The sequence below is a fragment of the Lentinula edodes genome (assembly GCF_021015755.1).
Source record: "Lentinula edodes strain Le(Bin) 0899 ss11 chromosome Unknown C8R40scaffold_47, whole genome shotgun sequence".
NCBI lineage: Eukaryota > Fungi > Basidiomycota > Agaricomycetes > Agaricales > Omphalotaceae > Lentinula > Lentinula edodes.
In genome coordinates this window covers 64,437-76,918 of record NW_025764353.1, presented here as the reverse complement: position 1 = coordinate 76,918, position 12,482 = coordinate 64,437, and the positions used below count along the sequence as shown (strand labels likewise).

The 12,482-nt window shown below is 47.0% G+C and overlaps 4 protein-coding genes and 2 non-coding genes across 6 annotated transcripts; 1 reads left to right on the top strand and 5 right to left on the bottom strand.

Annotated features, from left to right (window-relative positions):
* Positions 1 to 1,413: 1,413 nt before the first annotated feature.
* C8R40DRAFT_1127302 (uncharacterized protein) lies at positions 1,414 to 1,763 on the bottom strand (the record flags this gene model as incomplete). The annotated part of the gene is made up of 1 exon (XM_046229056.1): positions 1,414 to 1,763. A coding segment is annotated over exon 1 (254 nt), but the record flags the coding sequence as incomplete, so codon positions are not given.
* Positions 1,764 to 1,884: 121 nt separating this feature from the next.
* On the bottom strand, positions 1,885 to 2,816 carry C8R40DRAFT_1127300 (uncharacterized protein). Its single transcript, XM_046229055.1, has one exon. It carries the CDS (start codon positions 2,373 to 2,375, stop codon positions 2,094 to 2,096), a length of 282 nt encoding a protein of 93 aa, XP_046081256.1. The 5' UTR covers positions 2,376 to 2,816; the 3' UTR covers positions 1,885 to 2,093.
* On the top strand, positions 2,772 to 4,775 carry C8R40DRAFT_1127299 (uncharacterized protein). The gene is made up of 2 exons (XM_046229054.1): positions 2,772 to 3,711; positions 3,808 to 4,775. The coding sequence occupies exons 1-2, from the start codon at positions 2,834 to 2,836 to the stop codon at positions 4,406 to 4,408; spliced, it is 1,479 nt and encodes a 492-aa protein (XP_046081255.1). The 5' UTR covers positions 2,772 to 2,833; the 3' UTR covers positions 4,409 to 4,775.
* Positions 4,776 to 4,947: 172 nt separating this feature from the next.
* C8R40DRAFT_t240 lies at positions 4,948 to 5,046 on the bottom strand. Its single transcript has one exon. It is a non-coding gene; the product is annotated as a tRNA-Val (tRNA).
* A 3,139-nt stretch (positions 5,047 to 8,185) lies between these two features.
* C8R40DRAFT_t239 lies at positions 8,186 to 8,272 on the bottom strand. The gene has a single exon. It is a non-coding gene; the product is annotated as a tRNA-Val (tRNA).
* Positions 8,273 to 10,096: 1,824 nt separating this feature from the next.
* Positions 10,097 to 12,203, bottom strand: C8R40DRAFT_656828 (uncharacterized protein). Its single transcript, XM_046235792.1, has 5 exons — positions 12,124 to 12,203; positions 11,802 to 12,071; positions 11,443 to 11,749; positions 10,536 to 11,384; positions 10,097 to 10,475 (listed from the first exon to the last, which is right to left on the bottom strand). Exons 2-5 carry the CDS (start codon positions 12,019 to 12,021, stop codon positions 10,241 to 10,243), a joined length of 1,611 nt encoding a protein of 536 aa, XP_046081254.1. The 5' UTR covers positions 12,022 to 12,071; positions 12,124 to 12,203; the 3' UTR covers positions 10,097 to 10,240.
* Positions 12,204 to 12,482: the final 279 nt, after the last annotated feature.

The following is a 12,482-nucleotide window of genomic DNA, read 5'->3' as shown; positions in this document are numbered from 1 at the left end:
TGTACGCGGTTGAGGGGGGTCGTGGAGGGTGTTGCGAGGGGGGGTAGGGGGAGGAGGGGGGGTAAGAGGGGGAGGGAGGGGTCGAGGTCTAAGGGGGAGGGGGGGTCGAAGGAGGAAGGGGAGGAGTGGAAGTCCAAGGAGGGTTGGCAGGGGGCAGGGGACGAAGAGGAAAGGGAAAGGGAGTTTAGGGAAAGGGACGAAGGGGAGGGGGAAAGGGAGTCTGGAGAGGACGAAGACGAAGACGAAGAGAAGGACGCAGAGAAGTGGTTCATACCCTCCCTAATACTCATCCACTGGGCAGAAAAGGAGGACGAGGAGATTCCGAGGGATGTGGTGGATCTTGTATGTGTTTTTTCTTTTTTCTTTGGATTTTTTGGGTTTGGGTTTTTTGGATGTTTTTTGGTTTTTGGTTTTTGGTTTTTGGGGGATTTTTGGGGGGTTTTTTGGATGTTCTTTCTCGTACTAATGATTTTTTTTTCTTTTACTCTTCCCAATCTTCCCCAATTCCCAAATCTCTAATATCTAATCTTCTTCATCTCCCCAGATATCTCTCTACACCCCTTCCCCCTCTTCCCCATCCCCATCCCCTTCCCCCTCTTCCCCCACACCCCACCAACCCCACACCCACGCATCCCACGCATACCCAACAATCGCATCCTACTCCGTCCTCTCCATCACATCCACCGCCACCGACCTCGATGCGCGGTTTGATAGGGCGTTGGGGGGTTTGAGTGGGTCGGGGGCTTTGAGTGGGTTGGACGTAGACGGGAGACTGGTTCGAGTCGTTGAGGGGGTGAATGGTGAGTTACTTTCTTCCTTCCTTCCTTCCCCACTCACTCACTCCCTTCCCCACTGACTCCCTTCCCCACTCACTCCCTTCCCCACTCACTCACCCATCCCTTCCCACTTACTCACTCATACCCATCCCACCCACTCATACTCATATTCCTCACTCCCAACTCGTTCCCCAACTCGTTCCCTAACACTCCCTAATACTCACTCACTATTCCTCACCCACCCCCCACAGGTCTCTTCACCCTCCTCCAACCCGCATTCACCGCCTTCCTTGGGGAGTGGTTGGATAATTGCTCTTCGGGTTCGGGTTCGGGTTATACATCCACCGTCTCCAACACCCACACCCCCAACACCCACAACGCCCACACCAGATCCACCCACACCCACAACAACGTCTACAACAACAACGCCCGCAACAGATCCAAAAACGCATCCCCTACAAACTCCACTAACTCATGTACGTCATCCCATCTCCCCCTCGTCCCCCCCGTTGTCAGCGTATCTACTGATTTTTTGTTTTTGTTTTTTTTTCCCTCTCTTTGTCTTTGGTTCTGTCGCTGTCGCTGGGTCTGTCGCTGGGTCTGGGTCTGTCGCTGTCGCTGGCTCTGGCTGTTGTTTGGTTGTGTGATTTGGTTTTGTGATTTGGTTTTGTGATTTGGTTACTGGGTCTGGCTCTTGTCTCTGTCTTCTGTCTCCGTCTATGTTTTTTTCCCTCCTCTTTTTGGGTTTTTGCGTTTCTTCTGGGTTTTTTTGGGTTTTTTTGGGTTTCTTCTGGATTTCTTCTGGGTGGTTTTGGGTGGTTTTGGATTTCTTCTGGGTTTTCTTCTGGGTTTGTTGGGCTTTGTGGTTTACTGGTTTTTTCGATTTTTCGATTTTGGTGTTTTGTTGTTTTGTGGTTCTTTGGTCTTCGTGCCCTCGTTCTCCTCCTTCTCCTATGTCCTTCCTTTATCATGTATCATCATCCCCCCCCCCCCCCCCCCCCCCCCCTCCTCCTCGGTCTCGATGGAACCGTTCTTCTTTTATTTCTTTTCTCTTCCTCTTCACCTCCTCCTCTCCCTCTATTCCACTCTTCCTCTTCCTCTTCCTCTTCCTCTTCCTCTTCCTCTTCCTCTTCCTCTTCCTCTTCCTCTTCCTCTTCCTCTTCCTCTTCCTCTTCCTCTTCCTCTCCCTCTATTCCACTATTCCACTCTTTCCTTCACCTTCATCCTTTCGATCTCATACCTCATATCTCATACCTCATACCTCATATCTCACATCTCATACCTCAATCCTTTTTCCATTCTCATCTTTTTCCATTCTCATCTTTTCCTGTTCTCACACGATCTCTCTACGGGAATACGGCACGACGACGACAATATGAACTTGCGAAATTGCGAAATTGCGGCACACAATACACAACACACGATACGATACACGATACACAATACACGGAATATAACTACCGGAAAATCGCACGAAATACGAATCGCCGGTGATGCACACGACGCACGAAATACGAAACAACGCGAAACAACACGAACCCAAAAAACGGCATAATGAACTAATGAACTCGACATACGACATACGACATATTGCAACATACGGAAAACGCTTCAAAAACCACGAAATATCGATAAAATCACAAATTACCGAAAAAAATGTATACGAAAATACGAACACGAAACCAAAAAATACGAAAACCTCACCAAAATACGAAAAACTCACCAAATTACTAAAACCACCGAATCCCAAATACTCAACACACACACACACACCCCAACTCAACACACCACCAAAACCCAAACCAGTCAACTGGCCACTCTACACCCACCTCCTCCGTGCCCTCGTCGAGCTCATCAACCACGCCCTGGATCTCGTCTGCGCGCTTGTGCGGCGCAGTCAGTTTCAGTTCGCGGTGCCGATGAGGGCGGGGGGCGTGGTGTTCCCGGAGTTCCCGGAGTTTCCGGTTTTGGGTACGCGGGAAGATGGGAGTGGAAGTGAGAGTGGGAGTGGGAGTGGGAGTGGGAGTGGGAGTGGGGGTGGAGATAGGGACAGGGATATGGGTGGGGAAGGGAATGGGAATGGGGAGAGAGCGATGAACGCTGTGTATGAAATGAGTATTGAGTGGTTGGGTCGGTTGTATCAGTCTATTTCTATTCAGGACATACGTGGACAAGGAGAGGCATCGACTTGTACGGATACCAATACCAATACCACCTCCACTACCTCCACCACCTACTCATCCACCTCAATCAATACCTCCTCCACATCCATCACCACCTCCACCCCCATCGATATCACCACCACCCTCGAACAAACCATCCTCTCCCTAATCCGCGACCTCCAGACCCATTCCCGGATGGGGAAGATCTTCCCCACGCGGACGTTCGTGGAACACCTGTGGGAGGTGGTGGTGTTTGGGTGTGGGTTGGTTATGTCGTCGAAGTGTTGTGCATCTACGTCGTCCACGTCTAGGTCTACGTCTAGGTCTATGGGTTCAACGACGTCTGCCGCTGTGGTGAACCGTTCATCTTCTGAGTCTTTGACCACATTAACAACACCATTATCACATACATCCCAACCCTCCTCTCAACCCTCTCAACCCTCCCAGCCCCCCTCCCAGCCCTCTCCTTCTCCTCCGTCTCCTTCTCCCTCTCTATCATTCATAATCCCCACAACCCACATCCTCTCCGCCCAGGAAACGTTCGAGGAAGCAATCAAGCCTCGGCAGGTCGCGTTGTCGGGGCTGATGAATCGGTTGCATAGGAGGTTGTTCCGAAGGTTGGATCGGTCTGGGGGCGGGAGGGGTAGTAGAAGTGGAATCAATGTGAACGGGACAAGTGGGTTGAATGGGTTGTTGAATGCGAAGAACGCGAAGAAGACAAGAAGAAGAAGTTTCTCTGACGTCGATGGAGTTGATGGGGAGAGTGTTTCGAGGTAAGAAGAAACCAAAAAACACACACGCACTTTGTTCAGCGTCTTACTAACACGAATTGTTCTTTCTTTCTTTTTTTTATTCGTTTTGTACAGTAGTAACAAACGTCTTCGCCTATCCACTGGTTCCGCGAAGTACTCCAACCACTCAAACTACTCCAACCACTCAAACTACTCCAACCACTCAAACTACTCCAACCACCCAAACTACCCCACCTACTCTCCCTACTCAACCTATTCCCACAACCCCTCCGTCTCCGCCTCGAGATCCACCTCCGTCCCAGGATCCGCGTCTACATCCGTTATTGATCTCGATGACATCGAGGTTACTGATGTTACCGATGTCGTGGACGACGATATGCAGGACAACGTGGCGGACAACAACAACAACGACAACGAAGAGATACAGAACGCCTGGGATAACGATGATGACAACGATCCTGATTCCCATCATACTTCTCTTTATGGATCCCGCTCGATGTCTGTGATGAGCCTCGGTTCTTACCACGGAGATGGTAGAGGTAGAGGCGCGGATGGAAATGGAAATGAACGCGGGGAAGGTGAAGGTCTGGATGATGAGGGAGGTGAAAGTGAAGAAAGAGAAGAGGAGACAGAGAAGAAGAAGGTCGTAACAGTCGCGATGCTGAGAGCGTTAACGAGGGATTTGAAGGAGAGATATCGATATCGGACTAGTTCTTGAGGTGGTGCTTTAGTGCGTTGGTGCGTTGGTGCTGTTGAGCACTTGCGTGAAGTCAGCTTGGAGGTAGAGTAGAGGTGGCTGTTGAAATACTTGGAAAATCGTGGCATGCGTCCCGGTTGTACTACCTTTTACTACATACATCATACATACATAACACACATACACACATACCAGATACTTTTCTCTTTTTTCTCTTTTTTTCTCTTTTTCTTTTTCGGTTTTTTTCTTTCGTCCTCAAACTCCCCTTCGGAATACGTACAATCATACGCGTGTTTACTCCATCCATCCCATCCAATACATATATGTTTCGTCTAGTTTCATTTGTCGTCGCAAAAGGAATGTTTAATCAATTCGTGAAGTGCTCGACCAAAAAGTTCGGGGAGGGGGTGGGTACATACATCACTTAAGTACACAAATATCCAGAATTTCCCTTCAACAACCAAAAAGCAACTACTACTACTACATACATCCTCCAGTCGGTGCACATACAAAAAGTCTGAACGAAAAAAAAATATCGACAAGGTAACAAATAAAACATATGATTCGACCCGGGCTCGAACCGGGGACCTTCTGTGTACAGGTATCAACAGAAATCGAGGATGTTAGACAGATGCGATAACCAACTACGCCATCGAACCATGTTACAAGGGATATTTATGAATCATATTGCGTTAATGGATGATAGCGACAACCTCATTCACAAAATGCATGAGTGTATGAGTCTGCATGAGTGTATATGTGTCTTTCACACACATGAACACTGGTGAGCTACATAGTGAGCTACATAGCTCCTAGGGAATCAATTCCATTGCAACAAAATTTATGAGTCCAATAGTGCAACAGAGGATGAACCCACTACATAAACAATCCTTGACAATTATCACTGACCACTTCAACCTCGAATTCTGGCGCACAGCACAAGACCTCACCCACCGACAAGCCCGATGGGCCCTTTATCTATCACAGTTTGACTTTCATATGATCCACCGTCCTGGCCAAGTAAATACCCAAGCTGATGCTCTCTCTCATATGGCAGTACATCATGTAGCAGACAGCGATGACAATCAGCAACAGACTGTCCTTAAACCTGGCCACTTCACCAGAAGGCCTGGAAACAGTCAAGAAGTATGGGTTACAATGCTTGGCCAATGGGATAGCTGAATGGGAGGAGGACAACAGGTTGGTCTATTACTGAGGCCAGGTATATGTACCAGCAGATGACAACCTATGCACTGAGGTTCTCCATCAATGCCATGACCATCCAACTGCTGGACATCCCGGATTACATGGGACACTTGACCTGGTCAGCACCCACTTCTGGTGGCCAACACTGCATTCTTTTGTGGAGAAATACATTGAGGGATGCGAGATCTGCGCCTGCAAGAAGATCCAACAACACCCACGAGCTGTAACTCAACCACTGGACATACCATCTGGTCTATGGGAAGAGGTAGGGGTTGACCTGATAACACAACTGCCTAACTCCCATGGATATGACGCGGTCTTGGTCTGTACAGACCTGTATGGAAAACAAATTCATGCTATTCCTTGCACCAGCTCCATCACAGCCAAAGGTGTTGCTGATATCTACTACCGAGAGATCTTCCGTCTCCATGGTCTTTCCCTCCACTTCAAATCCGACCGCGGACCTCAGTTTGCAGCTAAACTCATGTGATCCCTCCTAGCTAAACTGGGAATCAAATCAGATCTAACCTCTGGATATCGTCCTCAGTCCAATGGCCAAACTGAACATGCAAATCAGGAAGTGGAGAAATACATCTGCCTCTACGTGGGATGATGACAAGACGGCTGGGCAGAACATCTCCCCATGGCAGAGTTTGTGATTAATTCACGGACTCATTCGGCCCTAGGCATGTCCCTATTCAAGTTAACCTACAGATACCTCCCCCTGTTCAATATCCTGGTTCGTCAACACAGCGGCATTCCAGCAGTAGACAACTGCATACGGATTCTCCAAGAAGCCCGGCAGGATGCTGGAGCTGCTTTACATCGAGGAAAGAAGCAACAGAAGGAAGGATACGAATGTGGGAAGTGAAAAGCGCATCAATTCAAAGTTGGGGATCTAGTCTAGCTAAGTGCGGAGAACATTAACCTGCAGCTATCCAGCAAAAAGCTAGGGGACCGACAGCTAGGACCTTACTGCATTCTGGAGAAAGTCGGACCTCTGGAATACTGCCTTGACCTCCCCCTGTCACTAGATCGCCTTCATCCCATCTTCCATGTCGACAAACTATATCCATGGAAAGGTAACCCCATCAATGGCAAAATACCAACACCACCAAAGCCGGTATACTTAACTTATATAGGTAGGGTAAGTGAGCAAGAAAGCTTTGTAGGAAACGGGCATCTGATGGGGATGGTATGAAGTATGAAGTACGGAGTACGAAGTACATGAGGCTAAATTGATAGGGAGCATGCTGACAATCTGAGACCAGTGTACAAGGGCATCAGGGTACTGCTGTTTTAGGTTGAAGGTCATGGATATTGGAGCTGAAGGTTAGTTGAGGTTCTGGGGAGGTTAGCAGGAGGTTTTTGGAGAGCAAAAAGGGTCAGGGTGTTCATGGGGAGGTTTAGTGACAGGGCATAACAACTACCTCCCAGGTTCCCCACTTCTTGTTGGGAGTTTCTACTCCTATAACTCCCGTCCATTGACAGCTCAAACTATCTGTATTGATGTTTTGGGTTCCTATCATTCACATCCCTCACTTGTTCTAATGCTTTCAGGTTCCCAGTTTGCATCTCACATCAGTCATCATCCTAGGGACCTCCTCAAGGGTCTTACTCAATGTTCTGATACTTCCATGAGGTCATTCCAGTTCTTGGTCATGGTTCCTGTAGCTCCCTTCAAGCTCCAGCATACTACATCATAAACTAACAATACCAACTCTATCTACAAGACCAATTTTGACCCAGGTCTTACACAATGTCATGGATGACAATATAGAGGACATAGCGACAACAATGAAGAGTCACAGACCAATTGGGATGATGACAATGATTCTGGTTCTCATCATAATTCTCTTTATGAATCCCAATCAATGTCCGTGGTGAGCCTTGGTTCTTACCACGGAGATGGTGTGGGTGCAAGTGTGGATGGTGTTTGAGCATTAACGAGGGATTTGAAGTAGAGAGGTGCTTTAGTGGTTTAGTGCTTTCAGTGCTGTTGAGTACATGTGTGAAAGTCAACCTTGGAGGTAGAGGTGGTGGTTAAAAGAGTGGGAACTGTGCATGCACTGTACTATCCATACCACCCTGCTGCTACAATATAATACATATATACATACCAGATACTTTCTCGTTTTCTTCTTTTTCTCTTTCTCCTTTTCTCTTTTTTTTCTTGGAATTGGTATAATTGTACATACGCATGGTTGCTCCACCAATACATAACATAGCATAACATGGACATTATTTCATTTGTTATGTACCCATCCATAGAATCAAAGTAATTGCCAGAATATTGCAGAGTATTGCAAAAAAGGAATGAAATGAAATCAATTATGGAGGTCTTGAACAAAAGGTTTTGAATATGGTATCGTATGTATATAATACCGGGTGAAGGAGGGTGGTGTGGCACTACTTCGATAGATATAAATAAATAACCAGAATTTCCGAATTTCTCTTCAACATCAAACAAAAGACTACTACTACTAGTATATACAAACATCCTCCAGTCGTGCACATATAGAAAAGTTTGAAAGAAAGAAGGTCCAAGAAATAATAGGTGGAAGATCTGAAAAAAGTAGGTGGGAACATGAATGATTCGACCCGGGCTCGAACCGGGGACCTTCTGTGTACAAGGCGCTGGTGTTAGACAGATGCGATAACCAACTACGCCATCGAACCATACTCTACCATGAATCTCTGTAAAGTATGGTGCGACAATGATAATAACAATCTCGAAGACCTGCAAATAGTCCTCACCCTCGTTTATCAATATACATATATGAGTCTCAGCATTCACACACAAGAACACTCGTGAGCTAGCTCCTAGAGAATCAATTTTATTGCAACAAAATTACGAGTCCAATCGCGCAACAGAGAACGAACCTACAAAATAAATATAATAATAACATAGACATAAACAATCCTTGACGACAGTGGTCTGAAATGAAAGGCGCGATTAAATGTACAGGTGAAAGCGTACGGAGTCAATACTCCTCAACCGTAGTTTTGCATTCTCTGTACATAGTGCGCTAGCGATATCAAAGTTCTAACATTAGGTAGATAGATAGATAGAAGGAATACACGGCGTTGTCGGTATAAACGTACATCCAATATGATGAATACAAAAACGATCAAGACAGCAAATAACCCATTCATCGCTTGCGCAAGTTATATGGTGTCGAAGACGACGTTGAAGCTGTAGGTTCAACTCGGTCAGGACGAGTCACCCCAGTCGAAACACGTCCTGGGGTAACATCGCTGATTCGACCTAGACTGCGACGAGATCGCAGAATCCTTCCAGTGACTTGACGATCGTTTGAACGCCCAGGTTTGTTGTCAGATCCTGTTGTAACATTCACATTGGTAGACTTCAGGCTTTTGGTTCTTCGAGTGCCGGTAGCCCTACGGTCCGAAACATCTCCCCTAGTGGACCGAGCGCTTTTGGTTTTGCGAGTTCTAGCGACACTGGGGGTAGTTGCGCTATCTTCAAGTACAGTCGAGGATCTACCGCGCTTCTTACCCTTCTTTGAGTCCTCGACTACTGGTGGCGGAAGCGCAGTTTCCACTTTCTTCTTTGTTTGAACGATGGCCTGCGAAAGACGACGCATAAACTCCTCATAAGGAACCCCCTTTTCAGCCTCGTCCAAGCCGTCAATGTTCAAAACCCCAGCCGGACGTCGTTCAGGAGGAATGCTATCTTCGCTCGCGTTCTCAGCCCAGGAGGATCCCGAAATCCGGAGGACACCGAAGTCTCCGACTTCGAGACAGAGGTTCGGTAAGTTGCTGAGAAGCGAAAGTATGTCAGGCTGGAAGTCAATTAATCATTTTCATTTTCGGAGAGCTCGAAATTGCAACGCGTTGGTACGTAACTGGTCATGAAAGACCTTGGTGGGGTGGAGGTCGTCAATCTCCTGCGCAAAATCTATATCCTCTTCATTTGTGGACTTTGATGAAATCCGTACAAACACCCAGAACGATTGTTCATCCGCACGTTGTAGGCAAAATGCTAGGATCACAGTATTGCTCGAGGAAGACAACAAGGCACAGAATGGTTCGTCCCGCTCGTGCTTGAACCACGAGAGGATATCTTCGTTACTGTCAGCCATGAAAACTAGCTTGCCGTAGATGTCTTCCCGCAAACGGACGTCCACTGCTTCGAATCGTTGTTCTATCTTTGTGAAAGTGACAAGTTTCACTTCGGGGAGGGCTGCAGGTAATCCGATGATTCTGAACGCATCTGAAATTTTGCAAGGGTTCGGTATTACTGTGGGTGATCCAAAGCTTCTGTACGTATTTGGAATTTCGCAGGAAGGGCGCGAGATCGAGGTGAGCCAAAAGGCCAGAAAATGTGCAAAATGAGTCGGATGAACGACGACTTGTGAAATCTTGCAAAAAATCCTGATAAACTTTGCAAAACCGAAGTAAAAGTTTTTCTTGAGCCAAATAGCGCCGGAAGTCACCGTCATAGGCTCATTGAGTGCAATCTGGACGCAGTCGGCATCAATGAAATATCCGTAATCTTCAGTGATCAGAACTCTGTCCTCTGTCAAGCAGTCAATGCAACCCGTTGAAGTGCTCAAAAACGAAGTAGCTGCGCGGTGCATTTCTACCGTGACTGTGTTAAGTGACCCTAAAATTCAAATAAATTTAGCGTCGCAGGTAGTAATGGTACCTCAATGTTTCCAACATACACAGACCAAGTCCCTTATGACCGAGTGGCAGATACCAATCATTGTAACGACCCTCCTCTCCTTCCGAGTATTGTTCGTTATCATCAGGAAAATATTCAGTGATGTTTTCAATATAGTTACCCAGCAACGTATGAGGGCTGTGGAAATTGTTGTACAGTAAGACAGCAAGAAAGGACGCTGTGTAACGGTGACTAACCATAGAAAATGCAGTCAATAATTTTTGGATATAGCAGCAGTAGACCTGAACAAACCGTCCACGCAACCATTGCCACATACGGTCCAACAGTGCCTGCCCAGGTACTGAAATAGCGAACTTGGGTGGCAGAAACTTGGTGATATAACGACGGTGTTCGTCTGGATCATTAAAAGACCCGGTTTCTGAGCACCAGCGAAAATCATCCCACTCGCCGATGGTTGACTGAAAATGGTCTTCTGGGATGATGGTGCCCGAAATAACAAATTTAACAGGCAACTGACCCATCCGTCGTCGCAGGCTGCGTAAGATCTCTTTCAAAATAGGATAACGACCGCGCTGATCTTCGAACGCTTCCTCGTGCATTCTTGACGCTACATTTACTTCATCCACTGCGATATAGAAGAAATCGCCACCAGGCATTTCCCATATGGTCTGGATTTCTTCCATCAAGTGCAGCATGGCTTCGTCTAGTTCCTCGTCACTTAGACAAGCCCTTGTAATTTCATATTTAATCATACTGAATGAATCGTATGAGGGTGTAATGTTCGTTGGAAAAATCTGTAACTCCAACCAATGCTGTCGTTGTTCAAGGCAAAATCCTTGCTTGAAACAGACTTCTAGGAACATCTTGAAGACGATGAACCGAGCCAACAGAGCTTCGCTGACCGCACGATATACTAGCCGTCTATTGCCCTGTAGCAATGAGGGGTGATTAGAATCAGAGATAGGCGGTAAGCAAGAGGTCCAGCTATGGTCCCAGTTTACGTCATTCAAAACAGAAGGAAAATCGGCCGCTCCAAGGGAAGAAGCATCGATGGCGCATGTCAAATAGAATCCCCAATGGAAACACAGGCCCTCTAAGAGAAGCCTGGTCTTTCCTGTACCGGAAGTGTTCACAAGAAACCTACGAATCGTGGAGTCAGTGGCTCGATTTTTTTCACAGAGAACAACTAGCCTCGTACGTGTGGTTGGAAGAAGAGAAAATCCGGTCCAACCTTCTCCTAAGTTTGGCATGGTGCTGAAAGCTACCTAACTCATAGAGAACAATCAAAGGCACTGCCACGTTCTGTGTTCCTACTGGAATATCTAGGCTTTCCATGTGAGCCATGATTTCCGTATGTGCATCGTTACTCTTAGACATCCAGGAAGGTCGTTTCCATTCACCTCTAGCTATTGGCGCTATCCTTCCATCGGAGTATATTGTGCGAATCAGTCGGTTCATCTCTTGTAGGTGAGGATGAAAGCGCCATGCATTTTGTTTGAGATAAACTGGTAGTCACACGTCAATATCTTGTCGTACAGAGGTAATCAGAAGACGCACTGCAAAGGTTTTCAAGCTCTTCCGAATTCTGCGATCTATGTGCCTCCTTGAGCTTCTCGTGGAACGTAGGTTCTGCCGCCAAAATCGTGGCGCAGATTTCCACCGACAGTTTCTCGCGTACTTCAGGAGCGAGATAGGCATGAAGGAAGCTGGACGCGACCGCGAGCTTCTCAATGTCCGGGAATTTAATGAAAACCTCCTGCTTCGCGAGAGAATCCATGGAGCAAACTTGATGGTTGAGTGCCGAGGAATCGAGGGTATGGTTGAGCGCTTGAGCATTGTTGGTAAAACAAACCGGGCCGAGGTTACTTTGGTTTCGTACCACGACCACGATAACTTCACCACCCCTTATGCGGGCCTATTCGTCAAAGCTGTTGCCGTATTGTTGTTCTCGCAAGCAATTTGATACCTTGATGGAATACGATGAAACATGTGCAATATACTACGCTCGTCGCTGAGTCTACATTATCTCCTTTTATCTCTCTCTCACCCGATCTTCCCTTCATGATCACTTTTTCGTTCAACCTCCCTCCATGCTCGAATTTTACCACTGGTTCCATTCTCGATTTCATTGGACGAGTGAAAGCCCCGGATCTCAGCCTCGTTTGAATTATATTATCTTTCACCTATCTCTTTTACCGATCAAGGTGCACAGTGGGCGTCAACTGGTGAATCGCTGCC

Coding starts and splice junctions, on each gene's coding strand:
- C8R40DRAFT_1127300 (XM_046229055.1), bottom strand. CDS start 2,375: ATGTTGCAATATGTCGTATGTCGTATGTCGAGTTCATTAGTTCATTAT.
- C8R40DRAFT_1127299 (XM_046229054.1), top strand. CDS start 2,834: ATGGGTGGGGAAGGGAATGGGAATGGGGAGAGAGCGATGAACGCTGTG. Junction 3,712..3,807: donor GATGGGGAGAGTGTTTCGAG/GTAAGAAGAAAC, acceptor TTTGTACAGTAG/TAACAAACGTCTTCGCCTAT.
- C8R40DRAFT_656828 (XM_046235792.1), bottom strand. CDS start 12,021: ATGGATTCTCTCGCGAAGCAGGAGGTTTTCATTAAATTCCCGGACATT. Junction 11,385..11,442: donor TTCTCTTCTTCCAACCACAC/GTACGAGGCTAG, acceptor CACGATTCGTAG/GTTTCTTGTGAACACTTCCG. Junction 10,476..10,535: donor TGGCAATGGTTGCGTGGACG/GTTTGTTCAGGT, acceptor TTCTATGGTTAG/TCACCGTTACACAGCGTCCT.